The 19449-nt window shown below is 39.4% G+C and overlaps 1 protein-coding gene across 1 annotated transcript in view; it reads right to left on the bottom strand.

The window, feature by feature from the left end:
• The window catches only part of mdga2a (MAM domain containing glycosylphosphatidylinositol anchor 2a), a 220922-nt gene that overhangs the window by 134263 nt on the left and 67210 nt on the right, over positions 1-19449 (bottom strand). Inside the window, exon 2 of the mRNA XM_067455178.1 lies at positions 15652-15791. Coding sequence (XP_067311279.1) covers positions 15652-15791 — 140 coding nt within the window. The remainder of the gene's footprint in view (positions 1-15651; positions 15792-19449) is intronic.

Genomic DNA, 19449 nt, shown 5'->3' with positions numbered 1-19449 from the left:
TTCAGAGCAGTTTCCTCTCTCTCTGAGCCTCAGAGGGCCAGGTTGGAAGTGTGCGACGCCCCCGGGCCTTGCTACTTCTTTCCACCCCTCCCTCGCCAGGGGGCAGTAGTGTGGGCATCGAAACCGCCCCTGGGCCTTCTCACCCACACTCTGCCCCAACCTGGAGTACTCGGACAACACTCCGGGCCACCTTCGGGCCTCCCGAGTAGGGTCTGAGTGCCCCACCTCCCTGCCTTCGGGCAGCAGGCAGCAGGGTGGGCTTTGAGGACGCCTCTGGCCTTCTCACCCACTCTCTGCCCCTCCGGGGAACACTCAGATAACACTCTGGGCCGCCCACGGGCCTCCCGAGTCGGGTCTGATTCTCCCACCTCTCTGCCACTTTCGGTCAGCGAATCGTGCCTAGAGTTCGGGCCTGGTAACTCTCACGTTATCCTGAGACCCAGGCCCGGATACGTGCCCAAGGTTCCTACCACTCCCTTCCGGGACCAGGTGGTGAACCTGCAAGCGCTGCCTTCGGAGGAGGCAGACCCAGCCCTGCTTTGTTGTGTCCGGTCCGCTCTCTTCGCGCTTACATTGACCGGACCCAAAGCTTTCGGACCTCAGAGCAACTCTTCGTCTGTTACGGAGGCCAGCAGAAGGGAAAGGCTGTCTCCAAGCAGAGGTTAGCCCACTGGATAGTGGATGCTATAGTCTTGGCTTACCAGTCCCAAGACGTGCCTTGCCCGTTCGGGTTGCGAGCTCACTCCACTAGGAGTGTAGCATCCTCCTGGGCGCTGGCTCAAGGCGCCTCGCTGACAGACATTGTAGAGCTGCGGGCTGGGCGACACCTAACACGTTCGCAAGATTTAATAGCCTATGTGTAGAGCCGGTATCTTCCCGCATCCTCGCCCCTGGTGGCCAGGAGCGCTCAGTGCCCGTTCTAAGTGTCGGCTTGCAACGCCACTCCCGCCCTCTGGGCCAGATACGTGCGTTTATTGTCTCCAGTTGTGTTCCCCGGGAAACCGGCTAACCCTGTCGAGCTCCTCCATCACCCCATGCGGTGTCAGACGTTGCGGACCGTCTGACGCTAGGCCTGCACCCGTATGCTTGTGGAACGTGGTTGTAGGCTGGGTTCCATATGTAGCGGTTCCCTCACGGTAACCCCATATGTGTATTCTTCCACAGTACCTGCTACCCTTCGGGCTAGCCCCGTGTCTTTCCCTTGACAGAGCCCCGCTCTGTCATCTCCGGGCGTGTTCTTTCCCCCCTACAATTAGGTTGGAACCACCCCAGAGACTGCCATATGTTGCACTACCCTGCCAGGTTAGTCCTTATGTGTATTCCGCCACCATTCCTTCCCTGAAGGACGTGACCCCGCAGCGTACCTTCTCCGGAGAAGAGCACGCTTCCCAGCGGTCTATGGTCACTCTGAGTGGGTCTTGCAGAACAGCAGTGACTGACCTCCCTGCTTGGAGCCCTGACTTCCGTACCATACTAGACGGTCCAGTGCGCTCAAGCAGGACGCTGGAAGGGCCAGCATCCTGGCGTTTTCCAGAGGGATCCCAATTCATCGGTTCAGTTCTGACGTACGTCGAACGTGACCGACTGAAAGGGAACGTCTCGGTTACGTATGTAACCCTCGTTCCCTGAAGGAAGGAACGGAGACGTACGTCCCGTCGCCAGGTGCTGTTCTTCAGCTAGGAGCCCAGTCACGTATTCGACTCCTCAGTTAAAAAAAGCATTGATCTGCCATTCCATTTCCTATTTATACCCGTGCTGCGGGGCGGAGCGTGGAATGTGCGGATCACGTGCCAATCTCCGATTGGCTCGTTTTTATACACTCGAAGTGGATAGGTCTCTGAGTTCAGATCCCAATTTGTCGGTTCAGTTCTGACGTACGTCTCCGTTCCCTCTTTCAGGGAACGAGGGTTACATACGTAACCGAGACGTTTTTAACTACGGTTTTTCGGTTCGGTTCGTTTTTTTTGTTGCTATTCTATTCTTAGGTGACAGGAACAGAAAAAGGTTAAGGAGAATTTTTTTTTATTGTATTTTTTTACTTTCTTTATTTTACTTAAAAGACTTACTTAAACTTAAAACTTTACCTAAAAAACCCTTTTACAGTGGCAGCTCAAAGATGTACAGTAGCATTTAAGTATGAAATTGAATGAGTACATTTAGGCTTAAATTAAAACTACATAGTCTTCAATATACAACATTTATTAAAAGCTACTGTAAAGATCTTTAAAAAAAAAAAAATTAACATAATTTTAGAGGTGAACTGTCCCTTTAAGGAAAAGGGGTTCACTAGGCTGCTGCTGTCAATTGAAGACCTGCTCACATCTCATATATAGACGCACACGATTTTATTTTCACTTTAGATATAACCGACTGTGTTTATATGTTAACCTTGTGTGTATTTGACAGTATTAGCGCAGTGAGACTGTCCAGTAATGTGTGTGTTTGATAGATGTTTAGTGCGCGCGCTCAATGCAAAACAGTGCATGCATTGAACAGCCCGTGCCTTGCCGGTTAAACATTTCATTGTTTGAATTAAATGTTTAACTGGCAAAGCTTTAAAACGCGGCTAACATCCCCTAACTTTAGTGCATTTGATTGGATATTTGCTCAAATCAGTTCGTAGACTCACAGGCACACTCAGAAAGAGCCGAAATAAACTGAGAGGAATATTTAAAACGGAGGAAAATGGAAATAATTAAATTAAATGCAAAACCGATTCATATGTTGAGTATTGCGACATCCCTATTGTTTAGTTAAAAAGTAAACATTAAACATTGTTCTTTTAGTTTTTTTAGTTTTTTGTATTATTCATATACTATTATGGTATTTATTCATATTTTAGTTTTAATTGAAAATGTCTATTTAGCATAATTGTTTAATCTTATAGTAATGTTATACTTTACGCTGTCATGGCAACATTTAAGTTTAAGTTTTTGATCTTATATATTTTATTTTATTTAATTTGTACTAGTTTTAGTTAAAATAACAATACTGACTTGACTGCACTAACAATTAATTTTACTTACATTATTTGATTGTAAAAATTAATTAAATAAAAATAGAGGTACTCTGGGACAAGGATATTAAGAAGCATCTTCAGTTCTTGTCACAAGTTCATCACATCACTGTGATGAGATAAATACTGGGGGAGAAAAAACAACTAAATGTGCTACCGAAATTGTTTAAATGATTTTAGAACATTTCTTACTGGGATGCTACTGTTTAAATTAAAGTTTTGACTTGTAACTGACAGCTGGGAAGTTTATTTGACATGGTCTGTCTTGCTCATACTCCAATAATAACAAGTATATACTACAGGTTTATAAATAAAACGTTATATATATATATATATAAAGAGAACAATTTTAACAGTTTTTGTCTCCAAATTATGTTTTTTTCTAAGTCACTACGGTGGGGTGGTGACCTATTGTTAATTATTATAATTTTATTTCAATTCTCTAATACAAGTCCCCATTTTTTTAAACAACCAAATGCTTTCCATATCACATAGTGTCAAATAATATGGCTGTAGAACATAGAAACGGTCAACAAACTATTTTCAAAAATGTATCCTTGTAAACTCGTCAATTCAAAATTGATTTTAATTAGCACCCAAAGCTGAAGCTCGTCTGCAAAGAGCAGGAAATTCAGCCCAGAACACCAATATTTTTTGATTCAGACAGCAGGTAAATCAATGTCTACCAACTGTAAATGTTGAAATTACATCATGGTACCTAAAGGAATATATATTAAAATACACACACACACACACACACACACACACACACACACACACACACACACACACACACACACACACACACACACACACACACACACACACACACACACACACACACACACACACACACACACACACACACAGATCAGGCATAACATTATAATCCTAATCTATAATAGGTCAGTGCCAAAACAGCACTGACCTATCAAGGCACGGACTCCATTAGACCCCAAAAGGTGTGCTGTGGTATCTGGCACCAAGATTTTAGCAGCAGATGATTTAAGTGCTGTAACTTGTGAGCTGGGGCCTTCATGGATCGTACTTGTTTGTTCAGCACATTCCCTCACACTGGCTTGCCTTCTTCCCATAGTGTATCCTGATGCCATGTGTTCCCCAGGTAAACGACACGCACGTACCCGGCCATCCACGTGATGCAAAAGAAAACATGATTCAGATGATTAGACCACGCCACCTTCTTCCATTGCTCAGTGGTCCAGTTCTGATGTTCACGAGCCCACTGTTGGCGCTTTCGATGGTGGTCAGGGGTCAGCATGGGCACCCTGACTGGTCTGCAGCTATGCAGCCCCATACACAGCAAACTGTGATGCACTGTCGGGGGCGGCAGTGGTTCAGTGGTTCATGTAGGTTGTCTACAAACCGAAAGGTTGGTGGTTCAATCCCCGGTTTCACCTGTCGAAGTGTCCAAGACACCTAACCCCAGCTGCTCCCGACAGGCTGGATGGCGCCTTACATGGCTGATATCGCCGTCGGTGTATGAATGGGTGAATGTGAGGCAAAAATGTAAAGCGCTTTGGATGGCCAAAGCGCTGTTAAAAGCGCTTTATAAATGCAGTCCATTTACCATTTACTGTGTATTCTGACACCTTTCTATCAGAACCAGCATTGACTTCTTGAACAATTTGAGCAACAGTGGCTTGTCAGTTTGGCATCAATAAGCCTAGGCCATTCATGCCCCTTTCACTAGTTCACTGCTGTTCATCCTTTTCCAGCACTTTTGATAGATACTGACCACTGCAGACTGGGAACATCCCACAAGACCTGCAGTTTTGGAGATGCTCTGACCCAGTTGTCTACCCATCACAATTTGGCCCGTGTCAAACTCGCTTAAATCCTTACGCTTGCCCATTTTTCCTGCTTCTAAAACATCAACTTTGAAGACAAAATGTTCACTTGCTGCCTAATTTATCCCACCGACTAATAGGTGCCGTAAAGAAGAGACAATCAGCGTTACTTTACTTCACCTATGATAATGTTTTGCCTAATCTGTGTATATATTAAATAGTAAATATATTAAATACATAAATGGCACTTTTTAAAACATTGTGACCATAGTCCAATATTGTCTTACTTAACTGCCACATTAAAATGTAATATGGTAACCAAACTTTTTTCATGGTAAACAAACAAATAAATATTGTGTACATCTCAAATATCAATTAGCTTAATTTTTTTAAATCAACACCTACACACAAATATAGTATAACCAAGAAGAAAGCATGGAGAGAAGAGGGAAAGTGTTCTTCACATGGAGCTCGGCCGGGCATTAAGGAGAGAGAGAGCGATTCTGTAGCTCCCTGTGTGTACACTCTATCTGCCAACCAGCCAGACAAGTGGAGCAAATTGCCCATTCAGGCCTGGCTTGGCCTTACCGAGTCCTGAGTGAGACTTACTGTGTAGATGACCTACATTACAACAGAACCCCCCTTTATCATCCCTGCTGCTCAAGAACCTCAGAGGCGGGAGCAACTCAGCTTGAGTCCAGCTACAAAGATCAAAGCTCCGCCTTCCTCTTGCAAGTAACAACTTCTTCCTCACCCCAACTATTAGCCCCTCTCCTTCTAATTGAAAGCATTTTCAGCTATGCAATTTTAAAAGACCAAGCACTGCTTTGCCTACACTCTTAAAAATTAAGGTTCTAAAAGGGGGTCAAAGAATCATTTCAGATTCAATAAAGAAGTTCCTAAAAGAACCATGTTTTTCTGTTAGTGTGAAGAACATTTGAATTATCTATAGAACCTTTTAATACATTTTTTTTTGCAGTGGAAAGGTCATACAAGGACCCTTATAAACAATCTTTAGTCCTCCGTTTCTTTTCGCGAAGGTCTGTGAAGAAAACAAAACAAAACAAGAAACAGCGGTTTGAAGCCCAACAGAGTCGTAACCTTTGGAAGTGGCAGAATGAAATCCATTTCATGCTTTGCTGAGGATGGAGGGTGGGCAGATTTGTTTACACACGTATTGGATGTTGGTTAGGAATAACGGTGTATTGGAACTCTTGGGGCTTAGATACGCCGGCTTTCTTTGTGAGCTCAAACAGGAAATAAGGCAGCTAAAGAAAAGTGCTTAGCCTTGTACGTCTGCATGTATTGAGGTGGGCTATAGCTGACAGCGCACAAATAGGAATTTCTACTTTCAGAGGGGACAAAGTAAAAACGGAATAATTCTTTATGTCATTATGTGACAGCAATGCAGTACAACACGTAAGAAAAAATGACCCAGTTAAATCCCTACGACTTAAACTTCATTTAATGTATAAATTCTCGACTTTGAGAATGCATGAAATAAAAAAGTAACACATAAATCAAAGCACTTTGTTTTATTATTTATTTCTGTGTTAGCAGAGATCATGACTCAGGCGATATGCTGGGGGAGGAAAGTGAAAACAATTTGACAGCAGCCCACTGTCTTCACAACCAAAGTGCCTCCATAAATAGTCATAAAACTGTGCAAAATGACAGCCCTCCAGAACCCAATACAGAGGAAAATATTGTTTCCGAGGAAAGGAAAGGAAATGTTCAAATTACAGTTCTTGTAACTCAGGATTTCACTTTAAAGGGCTAGTTCACCTCTAAATAAAATTGCTGTCCTCATTTACTCACCCTAATGTCGTTTTAAACCTATATGATTCTCTGTATTCTGTTGTGTTGACCATACAAGGGAAGTCGCCGATGTATTTCCATTGGCCCCCACTGATTTTCAATATATGGACAGAACAACACTTCCACACAAAAGATGATATTTTATGCACTGAAATACACACTGAGGTCCACAAGTTTTAAGCTCCAAAAAGGACATAAAGGTAGTGTGAACATAATGCTTGAATTCCAATGAATTCCAACCTTCTGAAGTTTAAGGTTTTCATCATACAAAGATGAACTCAAAAATACTAATATCAAATTACATATCACAAGACATCAATAACAACAAACCTCATGTATGGAGCTCTTTCATGCTGTCTTTATGCTGGACCCAACTGGCTATCACATTCATCAAATATCTTCTTTATTTTTCCGCAAAAGAAAGAAAAATAGCACAAGGGTGAGTAAATGATGATAGAATTTTCAATTTTGTGTGATCTATCCCTATAAAGTATTTGGTAACATCATAACATAAGTGTATTACATAAACAATATAAAAACTATGAAAAATTAAGTATTTTTGAAGTACGGTATTGCAAACATTTTTTGTTTATCCTCATATATTTGTCAAGTCTGAGATTTCTGCCCCTGCCAGCATTAAGTGGATCAGTGCCACGGAGCGCCTGAGCCAGAACACTGATGGGAGTTCTGTGACGACGGGCCCAGTGTGTCAAATGCAGACAGAATGTGCCCATAAAGAGAGCTATATATAGCCTTCAGTCCCCTCAGTCTATCATAAAGCAGCCCTGGGCGTATCTTTCTCTGGCCCACTCACTGTCTGTGGGATATGGGAACTGGTTCAGTAATGGAAGTGCTGGAACAAAGACTTGGTGAAACCTTGGACAGGGATGTTTTGAGGGTTCACGCTAATTACCGATTAATATGCTTTGCTGCATGGTAAGAAATCCATCTAAGATGACCCTGGTGCTAATTTGACTAAGAGAAAGATTCTGGAATAGAGCCATAAATAAAACTGTGGTAATTAGGCGACACGGTGAGTGCATTTGGTCAAAATTTGCAGTGCTAGACAAAGGACACGAACAGTGTATCCTTTTGATTCAGATATTTGGTCAATTCACTGGTTGGTCCTCCTTTAAAGTTAAAAAAAAGTATAGACAAAACAAAACAAAATTACTTATTTTTAAATTAAATCTGCCAGAATATACTGCTGAAAAAAAATTCTGATTGGACGTCAATAGAGAAAGACGTTTATGGGACCAGATGGTGTCATTACGGCATCAAGCAGCAGGGGCTAAAGAGACAAAATTTGAACTATATTGGTAGCATATGTACAATACATGCTTTGATTTGGACAATTAAAATACTGTTTCTATGAGTTCCATATGATGGTCTTTGATGCTTCCATTTCATAACAAAACTGTATGGTGTTTTGTCTCACAGAACTGCAGTTATGAACCCAGTTATGAAATTTTAGATAATAAATGTTCCCGTAGTACATTTTCCGACAACCCACTGCATTATGTGATACCCTCTGCTAAGGATAGGTCTGGATATATTCATATTTCATGTTTACTGTCATTAACGTCCAAAGAGCAGAGATGGCAAGACTGCTTTAAAGTGGAAAAAAGTAGATATTTCATTAAAAATCTTTCCTTATTTACACTCAAGGTAAGGGAGTCAGCAAAAGCCGGAGATGAGATGAGAAGCGGCACAAGTTCATTTATTCAAAATGAGGCTGCCAGCAAAAATCTTCCTATCTTTCCACAATGAAGGCTGGGAGGCAAAAGCAGCACAGAACTTTCAAAATGCATTATGGTTTTCACAGCCAAAAAAAAAAAAAGCCCTCTGCATGCACCAACACAACTCAACACATGCTCGCTTAAACAATTAAAACAACAAAATGCCTGCATATCAGCTATCAAACACAGAATTCATAAGCATAAAATGTAATTGATTTTGATAGTGTTTTCGTTTTATGTTAAAAAAAAAAAGAAATAGTTCAGACTGTAGCAGTTTAGCTTCAGAAGTAAAAATACCATTAATTTTCTCCATAAGAGAATTGTTTTTAACAATAAATGATAAACCTTTACAGAAAACCTTTACTTTTTATTTTTTTAACCTACTGTAAGGTTGTTAATTTATGGTATATTGAAGCCATAAACATAGATAATTTTTTTTTTTTTTTACTTTTTTATAGCCATCTTTAAAAGCAGAATTCCTGGTGATAAACTACAATACCCATGATGCCCAATCCCAACAAGCAAATCGCACCAAAATAACTCCCATCTTTATCTCCACCATTTTCAATTTTATTAATTACACCTGTTAACTACACAGTTGTTAATTACACTTTAACTTTGGGCCCGATTTTAATGAGCTGAAGTCTGAATCCACTTGTGCTAGTTTAAACGATGGAAAAAGCGGTTGGCGTGTCTGGTGCAGGCACCGAGAGGGTTGTCCCTAGTCTGAGTTTTGGCGTAACTTGCAATAAACCAAGTCTCCTTTCCCATTCCCTTTAAAAACAGTTGTGCTTGCACCATGGTGGATTTCCTATTAACATGGCGTAATTTGCAAGCAGAAAGACTGACCGCTTCTCCAGAGTGACTATTTTATTTTTAATATTCAAAATTGTGTGTCGACAAGCAAAGTGTACATGCATTGTGTACCTATAGGCGCATATTACTAACACACCCTTTAAATAACACAAAAATACTTGCACAGTAGTTTTCAGTTGTCTCAAAATAGCAAAGTGCCAACAATGCAATTGAACACACCTCGTTTTCAGACCAACATGCCCATGAGTGAACAGACGGGCCTGAGTGCATTTGCTATTTAAAGTTGTCAGGTTAAAACAATTTTATACTGTTGTCTGAGGTCAACTAATGACATTCATATGGTTTTTACATTCCCAAACATCATAAGTAATAGGCTATTTTCTACACTGGTTTTGAGGCTCTCTTCTGAATGCTGGGTTTTGATCAAGCGGCAACCTCCCGCAATCTCTCTTGAAGCCAATACGGAAGGAATGTAAACTGTAATTCCTTAACTAGCCACTAGAGGCAGGCTCCAGAAGGGAGCAGAATCTTATTGAGCCCCATGTTAAAATTCTCAACTTTACAGCAGAAAAAAATATGTTTCCAGCCTGGTACAAATTGTGGTTTTGGCTTATAAGGTTCATTTTGATCTTCATGACAACTGTGAGGGGGGTGATTTTTTTTTATAACTCATTCGTTTACGTTACATAAAGCCTTAAAGTTCTGCATAATTAAAAGCGTGGTTACAAGTGGATAGCCATTTATCTGACGTCTATAGTCATTGCATCACCTCAGCTCTGCACACATCCCGCCTTTTTGCCCATTTTCTGTTATCCAGGAGTGACACGCGATGACGTGCTCGCAAGATGGCAACGCCCACCTCGACCATACTTTAAGCTTCAGAACGGCTTATCGGAATCCTATGGGTGATGTCACGGATATAAGCGCGAACCACGTGTACGTGCTCCCAGATCAAGAAATGAATATTATTTCACTATCTGAGATTCACCGGCCTGCCGACAGGCATACGTTTTGGTAGCCCGTCTGGAAAACACATAGCCCCAGGACTATTACATATAAAAAAAAGACGTTTTACTCAAGTTGTTGCACCATTCCTCTCAGATCCAATACAGAAGGCACTACATTGTGTTTTAATCTCAATATGTCTGCAAATCCAGTTCGACCTGAGACTTGTTTACAATCGATTCCGCAGTGAAATGAAGCGATTGTGAACACACGTACATGTGTTCCCCACGGGAGCTGGAACTTCATTCAAAATAAATGAAGTATCACACATTCCTGATTTTATGATCCGAAGGAAGCTTATGCAGCGACTGTGTTCTTCCACAACCAGGAAAAGCGCAATATCTTGCTATCTTCTTCGGCATGTTTATTGCTGCTAGCTAGCATGATCCGAACAGATCCATGAGTCGGTGGGCGGGGCTACTGAATTAGACATGCTTATCATTCTGTAGAGGCGGTGTTTTTTTAACACGATGACGTCAAGATGCGCACACAATCATTTTCTGGGCCTGGTGTCTAAAAGCTTTTCTTTGACTAACAATGATGTTTTCAGCTCTGAAACTTACAGGATACTCTTATATTACCATGACCTTTTATATATCGAAACCTCAAGGGAAAGTTGCTTTCTCACTTCATCACCCCTTTAAACAACATGACACTGGACGTGAAAATTAAGGCAAAAAACACTTTTGTTGCACCTGGAGTTGCATTTTGTTGGGTGTATGATAGGGCCATTTGCCTTTTTGTGTGATTGTCTTCTATGCCCAATAATGTTGGTCATTTAAAAGTAGCCATGTATTATATATATACATTTATATATATATACATATATATATCTCATAATCACTATATCATTAATATCTCATTACAGTTAAGTAGATGTTTTACCAGTGCCCAATTTTGTTTTACAGGCATTTATAACTGGGAGAGAGAGAGAGAGAGAGAGAGAGAGAGAGAGAGAGAGAGAGAGAGAGAGAGAGAGAGAGAGAGAGAGAGAGAGAGAGAGAGAGAGAGAGAGAGAGAGAGAGAGACAGAGCGCGAGAGAGAAACCTGTTTCCAGAACAGAAAACCTGCAAGCAAATATGGCAGACTTCAAATCGCATACTTTCAGGAACACCTACGGCATCGATCATCTGACATTTCGATGAATGGGGATGTTAGCAGATAGATTTCTTCAAGTAATATAGACCTTCTTGCTTCCCTTCAGGTCTGGGGCACATGGGGTGGCAGCTTCCTCCAGTGGCAGGGCCCTGTTGTGCATGCAACCGCCTGAGGAGAGATGCACTTAGCACTTAACAGCAGCGGCGTACCTCATCACACACTGCCCACCCTGTTCCTTTCTTACGCCCTGCTCCGGTCAGGAACCTGGCTGCAGGGCGGTGAACAAAATGGATGGCGCGGCTCTGATGTGAGGAAGAGAACGTCACAGGAACACTAAAAAAAAATTCAAGCTCCTTCCAGATACTGTGTGTAGAATGCAAAATGAAGGCTTACCTCAAAACTATGACACCACAGCGCCAGGAGGATTTTTTTTTAGCAAACATTTAGATTTTACGACTCTTCCTAGCTTTCTGAGGTCTGACAGTGCTCCTCAGGGAATCACTCAGCTCTTCTGCAGTCGTGCAGATTCAGTGATTTCCCTCGTGGCCGTCTCTTCCCTTGCACTAACTCAGTGGGACTGCTCTTCCTCTCCACTGAAAATGCAGCACTGAGACCAAGATGAGAGACGTAGAGTGCTGCCTATCTAAAACCGCACACAGGCTATGGGACTGATAAGCCCTTCGCAAGATACGGCGAGGAGTGGGGCGTTGAGAGAATTAAGACCACTTGAGTAAGGGTGAAATGGAGAGTACTGCAGCAAGTCCAGAAGCGTAAAGATGAATGATACATACAGGAGTGCAGAAGCAGAAACAGAACGTTGTTATCTTCCTATGATAATCAAAATGTCATATTATTCAGGATTATATTGTGTCCTCTTGAGCTGAGAAGCATAACATTGATTTAGGACACACAGTAGCACCAAATATAGCATACTTCCTGCCTATATTTTGTCACTGGCTCATATTTGAGTAACATATTTCACAAGGTAGAGGAGAGTATAGGAGAATGGTATTACTGCAATTAAACCCATTTCAGGATAAGAAGAAATCAACTGTAACATAGGATGGTGGGAAATCTGTATGACTTGTAGCAAAATCTGGCCCATGTAAGGGGTAAGCTGCGTCATGACGAAGAGCAAGGAGAATCATTGGGGAACACCTGGAAGAATTTACATCTCAAATAAAAAGATGAATATAAACTTCTAACACACAATACCATTTCAAAGTCTTATTTACCAGCAAATTATTCACATTTTCATAAATGCTCAATATTCAGAGAACTTTTGTATTAGTAATATTATTTCCAAAGCTTCATAATTTAATCCTTCATACAAATTTAAACTAAATGTACACACAAGCAATTCATTAACTTGTTTTAGATATAATGTATATTTGAGAAATACATTTGACCTGTCATGTACTTCTACATGCAAAAAAATGCTTAAAAGTTCTCACGTGCATCTCTGGCAGAACAATCTATATAATGGACTCTAAAAAAGCAACTTATCACAAAAACGGTGCACAGTTTTCTATATTAAGGAGGTGGCACATCTTACCCCAATCCATTTTATATACAGTGGCAGTCATCTGTGCCTATGAGGACTCTATAATAAATACACCGGTTTACTGAGTATAAAAATGTACTATATTGTATTTTTTAACACAGCAAAATGTCTTGCAACTCAAATGTATTTTCCATTTCCAACCATTTTCATCTACATGTATATATAGCACAAAAGTTATTTTTTTCTTATTTAGATTTATGAGGTTCCCTTTTCATTCCACTTCCTTGAATCTAGTCTGTTTTAAGTCAGAATAAGATAGAATACTTGCAATTCGAAGATGTATAATCGGTGCATGCGAAATCGCTTACTGTTTGAGCAGTGGTGGTCATACTTTTGACAACTGGGCACCTGAGGCACAGAGTGCAACTCCCCCCAACCCCAAAAACCTAAAAAAATGATTTGTGCTTCATTATTTTACTAAACTTAAAATTCATAAATATTAATACAATTATTTGCTAACAAAATGTTACATCAAGTAATTTTAAGTGTTAGCTCAAGGATACAAAATTCTTACAAAATCAGGTCACCACTTTCTACAGTATACTCTATAAAAGTATACTGATATATTATAACTTGTGTACCCAAATGCTATATTTTATATATATATTCTGCTGCCAGTATGCAGAAAAATGTGAACCCAGCAGTTACAGGTATAATATAATCTGCTTCACTTCAAGATAGCCTGTCACAGCCCACATAAATCAGTCAATCGACTATGTTTCTTAGATTTAAATATTTCACTGCAAACTAATTATTGACATACTGAAAATCCAAATGGTTATTCACTTCAGATTATGGCTAACAAAAGGTATTGTTTGCAATTACATCTCTATAGCTACACAGTTTTGAGTTAAAAATAAAAAAATTAATAAATATAGCGTTTACACCTTCCCTTTCTAGTTTGGTAACGGCTGCAAAGTATAATATGAAAGTGCAAGGCTGACGCTCCGTGTAATACACGCACAACACAACACGCTCCCAGAATCAACAGACGAAATGAAAACGCGCACGCTCGTGCAGAATGTGTGAAACTGGCGATAGATTGTGATAGTATGTTCTATATAGTACGAATATGGGTAGTGTTGGAAACTGTGCAGTGAAAACCGGGAGAACTTGGATATATTGTTCAAGCAGTCGTTACTCTTTATTGAAAACACGTGTTTTCGGTAGCTGCAGTCATCAAGTCTAACTAAAACAGTAAAAACACTGTCATTTATCCACATTTCAGGGGGAGGGATTACACAGCAAGTGAGGTGGAGACAATCTAAACGAAATAATGCAAATGTTGTATATGTAAAGAGACAGCTCAGACTCCCAATCCAAATCCCATCAGCCTAACGATTATAGGGGCTCCGAGAGCCATTAAAGACAAAAAGTGAGATTCTCAGTAATCTGGCTCAACTGGCCTGTAAACTCTGGATGACAGAATAATATATCTGATGTCATTATCTTTAGCCTAAATGCTAAATACAATGTATTCTTAAATTTGTAATCCCACAGTAGTATCAATGAAATCATGATGTACTACATCCGCCATGTTGTTACTATCACGTGACCTACCAGAGTCTGTTGAATTGCTTCACTTCCATTCATAAAACCCCTTCTGTGACCTCATGGGATAGTAAAGTGTCCATCAAATGTGCACTTCAGAATCTCTGGAGGATTAGTAGGTCTTCCGGGTACTTTTAGCACACAAAAATAGAGTACAACAGGGCTAAAGGCTCCAGGGGTAAAAGGCTCCTTTGATTTTATTTTCCTCTAGACCACTATATGGCACAACACCTTGCCTCAGCATTTTACAAAACATCTGCTTTTCAAGATCCACGTTGAAATTTGTCTGATCTCTGACGGTATCATAGGCAGAAGCACAAAGTTGAATCTGAGCTAATTTGATCTAATATTTTATGTTGTCTTCTTAATGATTTTAAGTTTTGTTCAAAGTAATTAGAGCAACAGTTTTTCAATAACGGAAGAGTATGTAAAAGTATGGTATGTGGGGTAAAAGCGCCCCTGTTGTTAGGTAACCATATTCAACATGATAATAAATAGTAAGCTGACTTTTCCATTTTTTGACATGACATATTTAGATTAAGATTTTAAATATCATATATTAAGTTGGGTGTCCACCATAGAGATCATATATATATATATATATATATATATATATATATATATATATATATATATATATATGATAATCAGATAATTTAATAAAATATAATTTATTGTTACTACTACAATTCCTACTACTATAATACTAATAAGATCTCATTGAATGCATTTAAAATCTTTACTTAAAAAAAGATTGGCTATATTTAATAGATATTATCAGCATATTTATTGAACAAAAATATTTTATTTATCAGAATAAACAGAAAATAGTTGCTAAAAGTATTGACTTAGGCAATACTGTGTGCCTTTTGTCCCATGCTAGTGATCCTTTTAAAAGGGTGATGTGGGGTAAAAGCCCCCCCTCACCACCCCATACATTTATAAGACTTTTGAACAAAAAATTGTAACCTTAATCTTAATCTTATCATAACCTATGGGAGTAACATTTTTCTTAAAGTGTGCCTTTTTAGTACCCTTCTATGTATTCAGACATACTACTCGTACTGTTTTTTTGCATGCTATATAGTTGGGAAGTATTCGATTTTGGACACAGCAAATGTCATTTTCAATTTCTAATCTTGTGCAAATATCTAGAAGTCCTGTGATGGTACCCATCAATGAGCAGCCTCATGCTGATTATCAAAGAGAATAGGTCAGTAAACACGAAAGCCTCACCTGTGGCCGTGGATGCCCAGAGACCAGACAGGCAAGCTCCAAAGTCTCCCCCTCCCGGATGGTGTACACCCTCTCCGTGTAGCGCTCCTCCTCAATGTTGCATGCGTGACCGGAGTGGATGATCCGAACGTTTGGGGGAGCTGCATTAGGGAAGAAATGAAAAAGTGATATAGTTCAGTTTGCCAGATCATTTGAGGGCGCATCATCAAACAGCCACACTGCAGAAAGTTGTCATGGAGGGAAATAAAATCCCTGCCACATGAGACTGATGCTCTCAGCCAAATCAAATTCAAGGTGAGGCACTATAATCATTCACCTTACTCGAGCGGATGTAATTTGCACTACACCAGTTGCTCTGTATGTAGAAGAATCTTGGACTTGCATTTCCAAGCAATTTCGCAGACAAAAATACCCTCGTCTAAGCATTACCTTATAGTACATCTCAAAGATGCGTAGGCGACTGATGAGGCAAAGTGCCTGTATTATTGATTTCCCCTCTAAGCAGGAGAACAGAGCTCCGGTGCACTGCTTGATGATGTTTCCTCCACTGATCTCCACTTACCAAGCACTTCAATTTTTTTGCACAAACTTGCTTTTTCTTACCGATGCTCTTTTGGGTTTTCCATATGATTGTTAACTGCATTATTGTAAAAGATTCATAACTAATACAGAAGCAGCTCAAAATAGTATTTGTAAAGCACTTAAATTCTTTAAAAATAATGCATTTTTAAATGAGTGAGCACCAGTTTTACAGAGTAACAAAATTAAAATGAACACCCTAAGTACCCTAATGAATGAAAGACAAACAAAGACAATCTCAATCACATCAAGGAGAGAAAGGGGTGGAAAACATGTAAAAATGACTGATGATCATAAATAATAAAATTTTTACTTATTGTTTTTTTTTTGTGTGTGTTTTTTTTTAGATTAGATTAGATACATAGATTTGTAGACATGCAAATTTTAATAAAGAATATTTTAATAAAGGATATTTGTAGACATGCACATTTTAATTAAGGATACAAATAAGATTAGTTTCAGTCATAATTTTTTATTTTTAATGAATCAGTTGATTGAATGATTAATGATTGAATGATTTAAAGGGGTCATGAACTTGCCGTTTTAATTTTTTTATACTGTTGTCTGATCTTTTATAACGTTTTATACTGTTTGTTTTTTATACTGTTGAACATCATAATGAATAAGTAATAGGCTATTTTCTACTCTGGTTTTGAGTATCTCTCCTGCAACGGTCAGTTTTATGGGTGTGGTTCTTAAGACTTGGAAGTAAACGCCCACCGCTAGGATTGGAGAAAATTTGCATATTTAATGTCAGTGCATATGGGAATTGTTTTGAAAGCATGTGGGGAAACGGCAACCGGAATGAGTTGCCCACAGGGCTCGCAAAATATTTATCAAACAAAAACATGATTTATCTCTCATCCATCTGCGATTGATTGGAATGTTTTTTTATTACTTGGCTCGCCCAATCAGGGGATATAACCGCGAACTGTACGCCCATACACACACACACACACACACACACACACACACACACACACACACACACACACACACACACACACACACACACACACACACACACACACACACACACACACAGACAGACATAGTCCCGGGACATTAAGCTTTGCGCGCCCTTGCCCACACGTCCGAATCAGATCTTGTATCGCAATGAACCAACAACACCACAAATAAAGGATTCTTCAGCCTGTGACATCATGCTAAAGTAGGCTATGTTCAGTTAGACACGTACACATAATCAATAGATATCAATCTATATGAAACAATGTAATAATATCACATATATATATATATATATATATATATATATATATATATATATATATATATATATATATATATAACATTCTTACTCACATTAGTGCGTTGCTTCATTTCTTCATGTAATCTCATCCTGTCTGCAAACTAGGGCTGTCAACGGATATTCTAAATTCGATATATATTTGAATAGTTTTTAAAAAACGAATTTCGAAGGTAAAAATTAATATTCGAATAATAATTTTAAAAAAGCGAAAAAAAAAATCCCCCACCGCCGTAGTAGAGGGGTGGCTGTCTGCTTTGCGAGTGAGCGTGCGCATGGGGGTTCAGGGACAGGTCACATGACAGGAGTCGCACTGGCACTGCTGAAGTTGACGCGTCTTGCAGGGAAGATGGCAGAAAGTGCAGAGCCCAACTCGACCACAGCAGAGAGATTTTAACTCCATAATCTAAAAAGCCATGTCTGGAAGTACGTTGGATTTTGGTCGGTAGGAGGTCAAATTGTTAAGCCGCGAGATAAAGTTATATGCAAGCTATGTAAGATACAGTTAGCATACTATAAATCATTTTATTTAACGTTAAATAGAAACATTACTAAAGTGTAGGCTACTGTACTGACTGAAGAGATATCGCATGAATAAAGGATAAGAGAGAGAGAGGGGGGGGGGGGGGGTTCTGCGCTCTTGGCCATTAGTTAATTTATATATAATAATTATATATAATAATAATATAATTTAAAATTAAAAAACTACTTGTTTTTGTCAAATATGTATAAACTTGAATAGATAAACTATACAAGTAGTTTATGTCTCTTTGTATTAATTTGTCCTGTTATTGACGTAATGCGTGTCATTAACAAAATGCACACCCAGATGTTCGAATAGTTCGAATATTCGTATTTGTTTTAGAGGGAATATTCGAACGTCATTTTTGAGCAACTTTGACAGCCCTACTGCAAACCCAGCCTTTTGTTTGTGAAATGTCTTCCCTACGTGAGCTGGATATTCATTAAAAATAAAGTTCATCCATCCATTCATAATATTGGAATCCGAATGAAGCTTATGCAACATGATTATTGCTTAGAAATTGGATACCGGTTTAGCTATATGTAGGCCTATGTCATGTCAGGCATGTGTCAGGTGTGCGGGGCTACAGATTTAGGCAATGTTCTTATGATGACGTAAAGGTGTGGCATATTCTGAGATTGATCGTTTTCTGGGTCTGGTCTACAAATGCTTTTCTTTGACTAACAAGAAAGTTTTCAGCTCTGAAACTTACAGGTTATTCTTATATTACCATGATCTTTTATAGCAAAATCTCAATTGAAATTTGATTCCTCAAATCATGACCACTTTAATGAAATTATAAATTAAAGGTATATCAATGTTTTCAAAACAGATTGGGCCCTATTTTAACAATCTAAACGGATGGTGTGAAGCGAATGATGCAGGTGCACTTAGAATCCACCTGTTCTAGTTTAATAATGGTAAAAATGGTCAGCGCATGGTCCAAAAGTGTCGTACCTAGTCTCTTAATGAACTATGGGTGTGTTTTGGGCGTAACATGAAATAAAACAATCAGAGTCTAATCTCCCATTCCCTTTAAAAGCCAGTTGCGCTTGCATCATGGCAGATTCGCTATTTACATGATGGAATTTGTGAACGGAAATATGCTTCACCAGAGAGGAATCCTTTTATTTTTTTAAATGTAAAAATGTGTGTGTGCTGCTGCAAATTCCTGTGTGTGTAATAAGCAAAGTGTATGCAGGTTGTGAACCGGCCTATATCCACATATTACTAACACACCCTTTAAATAAAACAAAAAATACTGCACTATTGACTTTAGACCAGGTTTTTGTTGGTCAATGGCAGTCATTTTCAGTTGCCTTAAAATAGCAACACGCCAACAATACGCCTGAACTCACCTCGTTTTCAGACCAGCACGCCCATGGGTGAACAGATGCATGCAAACTGCATCAGGCTGAAACTAGCAAAA

Source organism: Pseudorasbora parva, chromosome 10, assembly GCF_024679245.1.
Source record: "Pseudorasbora parva isolate DD20220531a chromosome 10, ASM2467924v1, whole genome shotgun sequence".
Classification (NCBI taxonomy): domain Eukaryota; kingdom Metazoa; phylum Chordata; class Actinopteri; order Cypriniformes; family Gobionidae; genus Pseudorasbora; species Pseudorasbora parva.
This window is presented reverse-complemented; position numbering and strand designations above follow the sequence as displayed.